Source organism: Monodelphis domestica, chromosome 3, assembly GCF_027887165.1.
Source record: "Monodelphis domestica isolate mMonDom1 chromosome 3, mMonDom1.pri, whole genome shotgun sequence".
Taxonomy (NCBI): domain Eukaryota; kingdom Metazoa; phylum Chordata; class Mammalia; order Didelphimorphia; family Didelphidae; genus Monodelphis; species Monodelphis domestica.
In genome coordinates, this window is record NC_077229.1 from 213,612,118 (window position 1) to 213,624,676 (window position 12,559).

The 12,559-nt window shown below is 38.8% G+C and overlaps 1 protein-coding gene across 4 annotated transcripts in view; it reads left to right on the forward strand.

Moving 5' to 3' along the window:
* CAP2 (cyclase associated actin cytoskeleton regulatory protein 2) overlaps positions 1-11,971 on the forward strand; it is a 160,082-nt gene extending 148,111 nt beyond the window's left edge. For all 4 annotated transcript variants that reach the window (XM_007487906.3, XM_056823475.1, XM_001376325.4 and 1 more), the window contains 6 exons: positions 849-1,038; positions 2,166-2,341; positions 3,459-3,582; positions 3,676-3,758; positions 7,335-7,475; positions 10,381-11,971. In XM_007487906.3, the coding sequence (XP_007487968.2) occupies positions 849-1,038; positions 2,166-2,341; positions 3,459-3,582; positions 3,676-3,758; positions 7,335-7,475; positions 10,381-10,464 (798 nt within the window). In that variant the 3' untranslated portion in view covers positions 10,465-11,971. The remainder of the gene's footprint in view (positions 1-848; positions 1,039-2,165; positions 2,342-3,458; positions 3,583-3,675; positions 3,759-7,334; positions 7,476-10,380) is intronic.
* Positions 11,972-12,559: the final 588 nt, after the last annotated feature.

The window sequence follows — 12,559 nt, forward strand, 5'->3', positions numbered from 1 at the left end:
CAGGCCAATTGTCCATTTCTTTACTTACTCTATGAGTCATAATGTACAGAAGGAGTAAGAGAAACAAAAAACTTTTGGGATGAAAGCATCTGGAATCCCAGTACTGGAACTTTATTAGATGATTAAAAGTCCATCAGTACTTTATGCTTCCAAATAAAATTCTCACAGTCCTTCTTGGCAATATAAAAGGAAGCATTCAGAACCCAGGAGAAAACTGATCCAGTTTCCAGAACTATAGAAGAGTTCTTCTCTGACTTTTTTCCAAGCACCTGGTCCTTGCTTAGGTCACAGCTGTCCAAAAATGGGATGGACTAAAGGACCACCTGTCAGATGTTGGCTAAGAGTGAGAATAGATGACCTCTTCTGAGTCCAGGTCTGTGGTTCTATAATGCACAAGAGTGGTTCAGGTATAAAACTGATCTTTCTCCTGTATGGAAGTAGCAAAAACAAAGGATAAGAAAAAAATCCAAGTCATGACTTTTTGCTAGACTTTTAAAGAGGCCTAAAACTGTAGGCATGTTTGTCACACATCCCTGGAAATCCAGAGAGAGACAGAGAGACAGAGAGAGAGAGAGAGAGAGAGAGAGAGAGAGGGAGAGAGAAAGATGGATGAGATATAGTTAGTTAGAAATATATTCCTGAAAATATAGATACCAAAAATAGCTGACATACATGGTGCTTTTGCTTTGCAAGTTTGCAAGTTGCTTTACCTGCATTATTTCATTTGAGCCTCATAACAATTCTATGAGATTGGTATTTTCAAGGCAATGTCTAGTTGCCTAAAGTAATTACAGTTCTTAAAGCAAAAAAAAATTGTTTTAGAATCCTCTTTTTTTCCTTTTTCACAGGGTCCAGTAGCATCCCCTGCATCAGCACTGTCTGTCCTCTCCAGTGGGCAGGGTGTTCCCCCACCCCCTCCTCCTCCACCACCTCCAGGACCACCTCCAATCTTTGATAATGAAGGCAGAAAAGACGAATCCTCACCATCACGCTCAGCTTTGTTTGCTCAACTTAACCAGGGAGAAGCTATTACTAAAGGTTAGAGAACACGAACAATAAGTGTGTCTCCCCTGTCTAGTAACACCAGGTATACAAATCTTCCTACAATATGTCACGGCTTATGCTGATCACTGGTTGGCATAAGTGAGCCAATCTATTCTCATGCCATACACACATGTGAATGCCATTGGGACAAAAATATATTCCCTTCCTACAGGTAAAGTAATTCAGTAGAGTTAAGATCAGAATTCAGGGGCTCCACGTTCAAAATCTGCCCTGTATTCATTATAGTACTTAACTGTCTGCAGACCAAATATCAACTAAGCATTACCAGGGGATTCTATCAGTATAGTGGAAACTGTGGCCTCTTGCATGGAGCCTAAACAATAGCGAAGCAGGCTATGTTCGGGGAAGGCATGGTTAATGAAGGAAATTCATTCCAGGCATGAAGAACAAATTGTGCAGAGATACAGAGGCAGAGTATGGAGTACTCTGTGCAAGGAAAAGAGAGAAGTCCAGGGTTGCTGGATCAGAGTACATGAAAGAGATTAATTAATTGTATGTTGTTCGATTTTCAGTAACAATTAACTGAATTAAAGTTAAAGCTGAAAAGGACATGGCACTGTATTTTTGTTTTGCTCAGGTATTGGGGGGCAGGAGAGAGTAATAAAATACACTAGTCGACAGACAAAGGTTCTAATCCTGACCCTTCTTAGAAAAACCCTTCACCAGACCTCAGATTACTCATCTATGAAATGAAATTGCATTTATTATTATAGTTGAGCTTAATGGCATATTCTAAGTTAATAAGATATAAAATGTTTTATCTTCATGTAAGTAAATATATGAGCCATGTTGTTATTTTTATTGCCATGATGTGTTCCTAGAAAACATGAAATTCTACCCATCTGCTTCAGACACTCAAAGCAGAGGTGTTTCAGTTGGTAGGATAGTTGCTAGGCTATTATCTAGACCTCTTAGATGCTACCCAAACCAAGGATCTTGGAGTCTGCAGAAGAGCAGGTGGCACCTGTCTTTAGACAAGCATTATAAATGATGTCATCCTGCTCAAATTATGGTTTCTTATAGTTCTTCCCAGCTGAGGAAGAGAGCTTCCCTTTCCACAAAATATTAATGGCTACCTGTTTGTGGGTTTGTTTTTCTAGGACTCCGACATGTGTCTGATGACCAGAAGACACATAAGAATCCCAAGCTGAGGGCTCAAGGAGGACAAACTCAGTCTCCTACTAAAAACCACACTCCAAGTTCTATCTCTCCACAATCCCCTTTGCAGCAGAACCACCCTCCCATGCTAGAGCTAGAAGGAAAGAAATGGAGAGTGGTAAGTATAGTTGTATGAATGTTTATCCAGTCCACCCAGAGTGAGATCAAGAAGGCATAAAACCAAACCATTTCCCCAACACATTTTGTTCTACCTTCACATGTTTACCACCTGTCAGGTTGACCCAAACTAAATGGGGTCACATCCCTCCATAATATCTACAACTTTCAACAAGCTCTCCATAGAGACATAGCAGAATCTATACTATGACATCAATATTGTAAAAATGAACAATTTCAAAGTCTTTTATAAACTGATAAATAATGAAATTAGAAAAACTTGGAGAATAATCCTTGTAATAACAAAAGCAGTGTAAAAACAAACAACTTTTATTTAAACTATAAGAATTCTTGATTAATGCAATGCCTGTCCATGATTCCAAAGGACCAATGATGAAGCTTGCTATCCATCTCCTGAGAGAGGTGATAGTTTCAGGGTACAGATGACATATTTTTAAGTATGGCCAATGAGGAAATTTGTTTCATTTTACTCTACTTATTTGTTGCATGGGATTTTTTTCCCAATAGTGTGGTGATTGGGAGGAAGAGAAAATAGAGTTCTATTGGTTAAAAAAAGTAAAACTTTGATTACAGAAATAGAAGTAGCAGAAATATGGCATTTAGGTGAAAATCGATTGTTCCACCAAGGCCATGGGCTTCCCTAGATATTTTCCCTACCCCAAATTTCCAAATGATTTAACCATTAGAGACCATGTTAAATATACATACTTTGATCCAATTGGGCAGATTTTATAGAATTTACTGCTCATCCCTTAGCTTCTTTGCCCAGTTTAACTCATTAGCAAGAGTATACAAAAAAACAGCCAGTCCATGATCTACACAGGTATACGTCCATCAAACTCAAACCAATAGGGGAAATACTCTCAGTTCTGCATAGAAATAAAGAACATAATTCCCCAGAAGGTAACTCTAAATGATCAGCCAACAATAGCAACATTTTCCATCAACAGAGTGAAAATTTTGAAACTAAAGCCCAGGTTCTATGGAAGAGGTTTTGAAAGAGAAGATATTAAAATACATAAGTGCCAAATTCTGGGCACATTTCAATAATCAGTCTATCTATAGGTATCTACATGCAATGTTTGTTTTTCTTTTAGGAATATCAAGAGAATATCAACAACCTTGTGATTTCCAACACTGAGCTGAAACAAGTGGCTTACATTTTCAAATGTAACAAATCAACACTACAAATTAAAGGAAAAATAAATTCCATTACAATCGGTAGGACAGACCTGTGGTTTTAAATTATTATGACAATTCATTTCATGGAAAAGCAATTGCATATATTTTGTGGAATTTGTGTTTTTTTCCTAGACAATTGCAAGAAGTTTGGCCTTGTATTTGATAATGTTGTGGGCATTGTGGAAGTAATCAATTCCAAGGATATACAAATTCAGGTAAGCTTCAGCACAAAACAAAAATATGCAGGTTCTCCCCTTGCCTAATACCATAGTAACTTCCTAAGAAAAGGTCCAGTGAATGGCAGGAGGAAAGTGCTCTGTATTTAGAGTCAAACTACCTGCTACTTCTTAGTTGTAGAGATAATCGGTTATTATGGTGTAAACAGAAACCTAGACAAACAAGAGCAGGGAGGGTGGGAGGCAGGAAAAAAGTAGGGAGGGAGGGAGGGAGGGAGAGAGGGAGGGAGGAAGGAAGGAAGGAAGGAAGGAAGGAAGGAAGGAAGGAAGGAAGGAAGGAAGGAAGGAAGGAAGGAAGGAAGGAAGGAAGGAAGGAAGGAAGGAAGGAAGGAAGGAAGGAAGGAAGGAAGGAAGGAAGGAAAGAAGGAAGGAAGGAAGGAAGGAAGGAAGGAAAGGAGGGAGGGAAGAGGTTTTAAATTCCCATGAGTTTATTCCCACTAACTTGCTTTACCAGCATAGCCAAATGAGTCAGTTTCATTTATTTCCTGCCTGAAAAATAGAGAAAACAGTGAAAAGACTTGACTGCCATGAGATACATCATTAATAGATCTTGTCTATTACTCTGCCCCAATTATCAGTCTATACATTTCTATTACCTCACAGCATTCTGCATGAGATTGGAAGTCAGTCTGTGGTGCCACTCCATTCAGACTGTCCACCTTTGACAACAGGATTCTCCAGACACTGAATCTTTTCTTTCTCTTTATAAAAAGTCCTCTTGAGTTCTTTCACCTTCTTCCCCTTCTCAAGATGTTCTTCTCTTATCCCAAGTGATCTCCCAGCCAAGTGACATATTAATAGTTTATATGTTTTCTCTATCTCAAGAGACTCCAAATTAGCTTGACAGACACTATAGTTCACACCCAAACATCAGCTGGTAAGGGGAAAGTCTGTGATATCATTGCTGAAAATACAGTAGCCAATTAAGTGCCAGATCAAACTGTTGATTGGCAAAGGAGCTCTGTTTGCAACCTGGGCTGGTTCACTCTTCTGTGGGCATTCTAGTGACCTCCTGGGAGCTCCCAGGGTCTCACTATCTTCATGCCAGACTTAATGTGGACATCCACTCTTTTTTAATCCTACTGTAGCTCAGAGTTCCCAAGTTCAAGAGATCCATCAGCCTCAGCCTTTTCCATAGCAAAGGATTGCAGGCATGCTTCACCACACCCAGCTTCATGTGGCTATTTTAGAAAACCTTGGAAACAATTACAGAAAAATTATACCCCATAATGAGCAGAACAAATACATCTATTTGGGGCTCCCTCACAGTCTCAACAACAACAAAAAGGACAAAAATTAATGAATCAGTGAGAGATTATCAGCTTTCTGTGTTGTCTCTCTAGGAGGTAAACAGTGCTATGCTAATGTGCATTGGGTCCATCACAGTAAGAATGAATTCATGAATTCTTTGTGTTTCTGCATAGAAATATCTTTTCTACTATGTATATATGTCACATGGAGAATTGGGAGGGAGGGGAGGAGAGTTTTGGGGGGGGTTTAAGCACATCTTTGCTGGAATGTCTGTGCTTGTTTAGTCACCTTAAAGACAGTCAAAAATGCAGTCACTGCTGTTACAATTAAAATTATCTTAAGAGACTGATTTGCGGGTAAGAATTTAAGTTTATTGATTACATCAGGTTTATTGGTTAGGCCAGCATCATAACTGATAAAGTGATATGTCTCCATGGCTCTCTCAGGGAACAGGGGTAACCTGAGCTGGGTTAGACAGCCCAATAAATAGATTTTTAGGAGCTCATTATTCAGCCCTTCCCTTGATCATCCCAAGACATCTTTAATTGGTGATAGCTTATTAAGAGGTAGTCCATCAAACCCCCAGCCCTTTCCCAAACCCGCAGGTAGATAGTTTCTTTGGCTAGAAAAGGCCTGTTCTCCCCTTAATCTCTTAACCAAATTTTTTTTAAAAAGGAAGACATTCCTTGAGATTCCCATGGACAAAGAAATGCTATCTCTGACCCAGATCCTAGACACAGAAATACAGTTATTCTCCCTAATATATAGGAATGAATGCAGTATATGGAAATAAATTCTCACACTGATTTATAAATAGATTTGTTAATATCAAAGTGGCATACTCAAAAGTCTATATGTACCTTAGAAATAAAAGGGTAATAAAAGAAAAAATAATTTCTTCTTAGTAACCAAAAGAGTGTTTTTCTACACCCTGCCCAGATTCATAAGGGAGAGCTCGTCTCAGTGTCAAAATTGAACTTGGTATGTCAGTCCACTACTGTTTTGTGAAATTAAATTTAAAATGGTATTGAAATAGATAGTTGCTCCCATAAGTGATTTGTTTGGTGCCCAGTCTCATTTCTCCATCCATTTATACAAAACTCTGACCAATGTTATCCATGTCAAATGTCCTTTGCTCCTGTGAAAAGTAATTACAACAAAAATTAATGAAATGTTAGTGTTGTCTGCTTCTGGATTTCCTTTTTGTTTATCATGGAAAGCCCCACCATTTACATGACTCTAAACTACCTCTTCTGTTTTGCACTGAGCTATGTGGTAACAGAGTTACTCAAGGGAATACCTGGCATCAGTAGAACCATCTCCGTGAGTTTAGCAGTTTGTAACTCAGCATTGCTTTTAGGATAAAAGAGGAGAAATTCTTATCACTTTAATTACCATTTCAAGAAGGAAAATTGTGGAACTGTAATACAGTAGGAGAGGAAACATTTGACTCTACTGTAGAACGCCTGGGAGATTTCTAAAGCCTGGTTGATGGAGAGAAACTTAAAACTAAGCAGAATTTTTGGTAGCACTTGACTATTTGCAAACATTGCACAGCATTTATTCTCCTATTGGGCACATTGGAAGTAGTTCTGTGAGTGGTCTACCCCTGCCTCTACTCTACAACCCAGCCTTCTGAAAATAAACCCCAATATATAGAGAGCTTTATTATCTTCAAGGTACCTGAAGATACTTACCTCACCTGTCTTATGAAGTTAATGTAACATATGAGATAATATACATATAGATACATATAGACTTTGCTAAAGAGGACCATTCTGCTTCTGCTTTATGTTTAGGTTCAGAAAATTATTCATCAGTCAGCTATCACATTTAAATGACCATTTAATTTACTATTTGTACCATATAATGTGATAATACTTAATATCTATGTTAATCCAAATTTGGCAAAGATATATAGAAGAAAAAAGTGTAAATATATGAAAACACATATCACTATCAACAAAAGAACATTTGTCCATGACCATTGCAGTCCTGCTAAGAGGTAACTGTTAAGCCATCTCTTGACATAGTGGCTACCATAAATTAAGGACCTCTATCTCCTTTTCAGGGAGGGGGATTCTAAGATTTGAAAATCCTTTCTCATGATTCTTTTTCCCAAAATGGCAGTTTTATCTTTGATCCTGGGAACCCACCATTGAAATATAACATATCCTTTTGCCCTTGCCCAAATATATTCATGAGGCTTGTTTATAGCCTCCTGAATTTTACTTTAGAATTTTTCCATGTTTATAATATGTATTAGCATAGTGTTGTAGGTTTGTTCATTTGTTTTCATTGCAGGTTATGGGGAAAGTGCCAACAATTTCAATTAATAAGACAGAAGGCTGCCACATATACCTCAGTGAAGAAACTTTAGATTGTGAGATCGTGAGTGCCAAGTCATCTGAAATGAACATACTCATTCCACAAGATGGGGATTATGTGAGTAGATAGACTTCTTTCTTCTCCCTGGTTAACATCCATGTGTTTGCTTAAGCATTTATTCAACTCTGAGCTCATGTTCCAATACTTCCATGAATCTGGGATCTCTCTGGTGCAGGTCTCCACAACCCATTCATACTTTCTCCTCTAATGTGCCTCATCTGTGCCTTCCCATTAATTCTCCACTTGGGATCTACTCAGCCTGATAGAGACCCTTTCCTAGATTTTTTTAAACATTATATGGATATTTGTGAAATCCTGAAGCTGTCCATCGGTGACCCTCACGCTCGCCACTTGGCTAGCCCATCTCTCCCTCAGATCACACAGCTCCAGTTTAGTATTGCTTAGTCCACTTATTTCATACAATTCATGGCTGGTAATAGACTGCAGTGAGTCCAAAATGTGTGTCTAAATTGCCTCAGTGCTATTAAAAATAGCTATTATTTACACAGAATCTTAAAATTTGCAAAATATTTTACAAATATCATCCTTAAGCCTTCAAGAATTATATAGAAATAACTGATAATTGTTACAGTAGAGCCTCCCTACCAACAGGGGAATGTTGTTCTAAGACCTACTGTGGACGACTGAATCTGCAGATATAAGCAAACACCTTGACTCCATACAGACTAATTTCCCTGTACATACATATGTATCATAAAGTAAGACACTGTCAACGTCAAATGTAGTAATAATAAAGTACATTATGCATTATTATATAAAAATGTACAATAGCTTTCCCTTACCCACCGGGGATACATTCCAAGACTCCCAGGAGATGCCTGAAGCCACGTTCTTATTTAGCTTTTAGCTTTTACCACCTCTGTTAGCATTACTCTTTGGTATTGTGCTCTCTGCCCTCCTTCCCTCTGGCTTGCACTCTGTGGCCTCCCGCCTCCCCACAAAAAAATAAATAAATAAATACAGAAACTTCCAAGTAAAAGCAGAACTGACAGCTGCAGAGAATGCAGATCTCTGGCATGGAGAGAGAGGAAGCCTTTGCCCCACTCTGCCCACCTCGCTGCCTGCCTGGTTCAGTGTCTATCTTCTGTCTGTGCGCCTTAAGGTCTGGCTTCCACATGCTCTTGAACCATGTGCTGGCCCCCTCCCTTATCCACCAGCAGCCCCCCCTCTTAATGCTCTCCTTTCCCTGGAATTCACAGTTGAGTACAGGTAACTAAAACTGTGGGTAAGGTAGGGCTTCTATGCATGGGAAAAGGTAAATTAAATCTTTTTTCAGATAAAAATAAATCTCAACCTGAGATGCTCTGGAAGAAAACCTTCCAGATAATCATGATCTACTGGCCAGTTTTCCAGATGAGGAGGAGGAGCAGCTTTGCTTTGTTGAGTCACTGCTACTATAACTATCCTCCCCAGAGAAAGAGGGGATTTGAAGGGAGGACAAAAGTTTGACCGGCACTGCTCCTACAGGAGGCAGGGAGCAGACACCCCTTAGAAATCAGCACTCCCCCTCTGTGTCCTTCCCACATGCCCTTGGGTCACAGCTTTCAAAAACAAAAATGGTGGCTCAGTGGATTGAGAGCCAAGCCTATAGACAAGAGGTCCAGGGTTGAAATCTGAAATCAGACATTTCCTAACTCTATGACATTGGACAAGTCTCTTAACCCCCATTGCCTAGCCTTTACCAGTCTCCTGCCTTGAAACCAATACTTAGTATTGATTCTAAGACAGAAGGTGAGTATTTTGTTTTGTTTTGTTTTGTTTTGTTTTGTTTTAAAACCAGCTAGTCAAACCATTCTTTTCTTTTTTAATCCTTATCTTCCATCTTAGAATCAATACTGTGTATTGGTTCCAAGGCAGGAGACTGGTAAGGGCTAGGCAATAGGAGTTAAGAGACTTGCCCACGGTCAAACAGCTGGGAAGTGTCTGAAGCCAGATTTGAACTCAGGACGTCCCATCTCTGGGCCTGACTCTCCATCCACTGAGCTACCCAGCTGCCCTCCAAACCATTCTTCAGAAGAGTAAAGATGTGCTTTCTTGGTGTTTCCCTTCTGAGACTTTCCATTAGCTCTGCTGAAGGTAACGCTGCCACTCAGCAAGTACTTGCCATAAAAACAAAAATGTATATGATTATTCAAAAGAAAGAGCCTGATTAAACAGCTGGCTGGCCTCCAGCTAAATGCAGCTGTGTATTTCAGCAGAATGTCCATTTTGGAAAGAAACGTGTGCTCCAGGTCACCCACATCATCTGATAATATTGACCTGAGGTGACAGAAAATCACTCCCCTTAGGAGACTGACCGTCGTGGGTCCCATCCTGAAAAGGTTGTTCTTCCTGGGCTGCTGCCGCTGTGACAAGCAGAGTTTCTGCTCTCCTCGGCTCTGGAGCCTCTTCAGGAAGCTCGTGTGGCTGGCTGAAAGGCTTCGGGCTGGATCCGCTCTTCTGAGAATGTCCCTTAGTCCCTAGAGTCATAATACAGCCTATCTATTAGTGCAATAGACAGTTAATGATACGACTTGGAAAAAAGGTTTTGTCTCTGTGTAGAATTGAAACGGCTTCTGCAGAGTAGGTTTGCTTCAGATACAAGCTCTTTGCCCATCATGTCCATTAATCACATGCCCACTACTTGTGTAAGACCACCTTCATTTATTTGGGGGGTTTGGGGTTATTTTTTTTAAGTTATGGAAATTTTATTTAATTAATTAATTTAGAATATATTTTCATGGTTATAAGATTCATGTTCTTTCCCTGCCACTCCCATACCCCCTCCCATAGGCGACGCGTAATTCCACTGGGTTTTACAGGTGTCATTGATCAAGATCTATTTCCATATTATTAATATTTGCACTAGACTCATCGCTTAGAGTCTACATCCCCAATCATATCCCCATCAACCCACGAGATCTTCATTTATTAACCAGCACTCTTGTTATCCCTCTACCAGAAAGAATTTCCTGTTCCTGAACAGTTCAAGACAGCATGGGACGGATCCAAGTTGGTCACTGAGCCTGCAGAAATTGTGGGATAATCTTTTTTGGACCCACAGAAGCCCGTGACCTCACTACCCACAGGTCATCAGGATAAAGAATAGCAGTATCGAAAGACTAGAAGTAGCAGCGGCCAGGACTGCTGTAGTTTGGGCCTTCAAGCAACCGCTCTGTATTCTAGGAACAGGGACATTTCTGGCACGCTTTAATAGGCATTCTGAAATCTTTGAAACCGCCTCACAGTCTGCATTCATTTATATTTTGATCCTAAAAGATGTTATGCAAACATAAAAGACTTACAGAAAAAAAATACACTCCCCTCCTATCATTGGCTATAGCATCATGACTGAGAAGTCAGGATATTGCATGATACAGTTGTACAATCATTTTCTGTTGCATTCCATTCCTATGTTAATGCTAGTTGAAAAATATTAATAAAAATGAAGAATGTAAGATGTTGATTTTTACCGTTTAGCCAAATCATGTATAATGCAGTGAAAATGTGCCCAGGAAAGTGTGATTTTTGTATCTTGATCCATTAAATTTTGTCATCTAGAGTATACATTTTACCAAAAACATATCTGCCATTAGAAATTTAAAGACATGATACTTTGTCACACTTTTATTAAAGATGTGGGGAAGTCCACTTTGGGATGCCAATTTATAGTTTCTGGGACCTCCCTCAGTTTCTGAAAATCAAAAGGCAAATTCTGGAGGTTTTTTCCATGAAAATACACTGATTCACTTAAAATTTTCTGCCCCATCACCTAAAGAGTTTTAATTTTTGTGCCTTCTGTCTTTTTATTTGGGGGGAGGTGATAGTTTCTTTTACACATAATACCTCACACTCTTGCTCTAAAGATCAAGAAAAAAATGTTTTTTAATTTGGTACCTACTAAGCATCAGATGCCTTGTAAATGACTTCCACTTTAAGGTCATTTCATACCTAACTAGACTTTTGGCTTAATTCATTTTGCATATTGTACTGTTTTTCCGCTTATAAAACTTACAAACCAGCCTTCAAAGAGCACATAATAAGCCATAGATTTCTGCTTTATTAACACTCTATGAAAACCTGAGGAATCGATTCAGTTTGAGCCCCTAGCTCAGTTTTGTAGTACTTGTAGACCAGGCTTTTTTAAGCACTGAGATAGACCCTGATATGCATTTGTATATTTTCAATGAATAACCCTGAAAAATCAGCATACTTTTTGGATCACAGGTAATAATCCTTTGCAATGATGAAATCTTAGTGACATGCTTGCAGTACAAGTATTGAAAACGCATATAGATGCATATATATGTATATGAAAATATATGCAGAGAGAGAGAGAGAGAAATCCTAGTACAGCCTGCAGGGCACATATGTTTGCATTTTTTAATATCTTAGATATCTATACAGTACTATAACAATCAGTGCTCATGTAACAAGGTTTTGCTAACAAGGTTTTGTCTATATGTATAATGTTGTGGCTTTATAGTAAAGATCATTTTTCAAGGGTATTCTGAAATAAAATGAGACTATAATTGTTTAAATACAGAGAATAATTCTGAGTGTTGAAACTTTTTTCCCTTCTCTAATTTTCCTTTTTTTCCTGATACAGTTGGATTTGGTAGAGACAGCTGTGATTCCGTCTGGTTAAACAAGAGTATTTTCGTAGTGCATCCTATCCAGCACCCCTGGAGAATAGTTGGCTGGTTTCTTTGAAACAGATATATGAGGCCATCTGCATTTGAAACGCAAGACACTAGTTAGGGAGTCAACCGCAAAATTCTACAATCCCTTTTTGTAATTTATTGCTTCTTTGCCACAAAACCAATTTGAGATATATACATATATGTGTGTGTGTGTACACACATACATACACACACCTATGTATATATATTTGTATATGTGTATACATATTAGCTAATGTTACTCTCCATAAAATATCATTACTCGTAGCAGTTTACAGAACAAATCACATGCATACATTACTTCGTTTTTTACCATTACCGAGACCCTGCAACAAAGACAGTGCAATTATTATTCCCATAAAGAAACTTGGACGTAGAAAATGTAAGAAATTCACCAAAGATCACACAAACTGGTAATAAGGAATTAGGACTTTAACTCTGGTCCCCTTAGTGCAATAA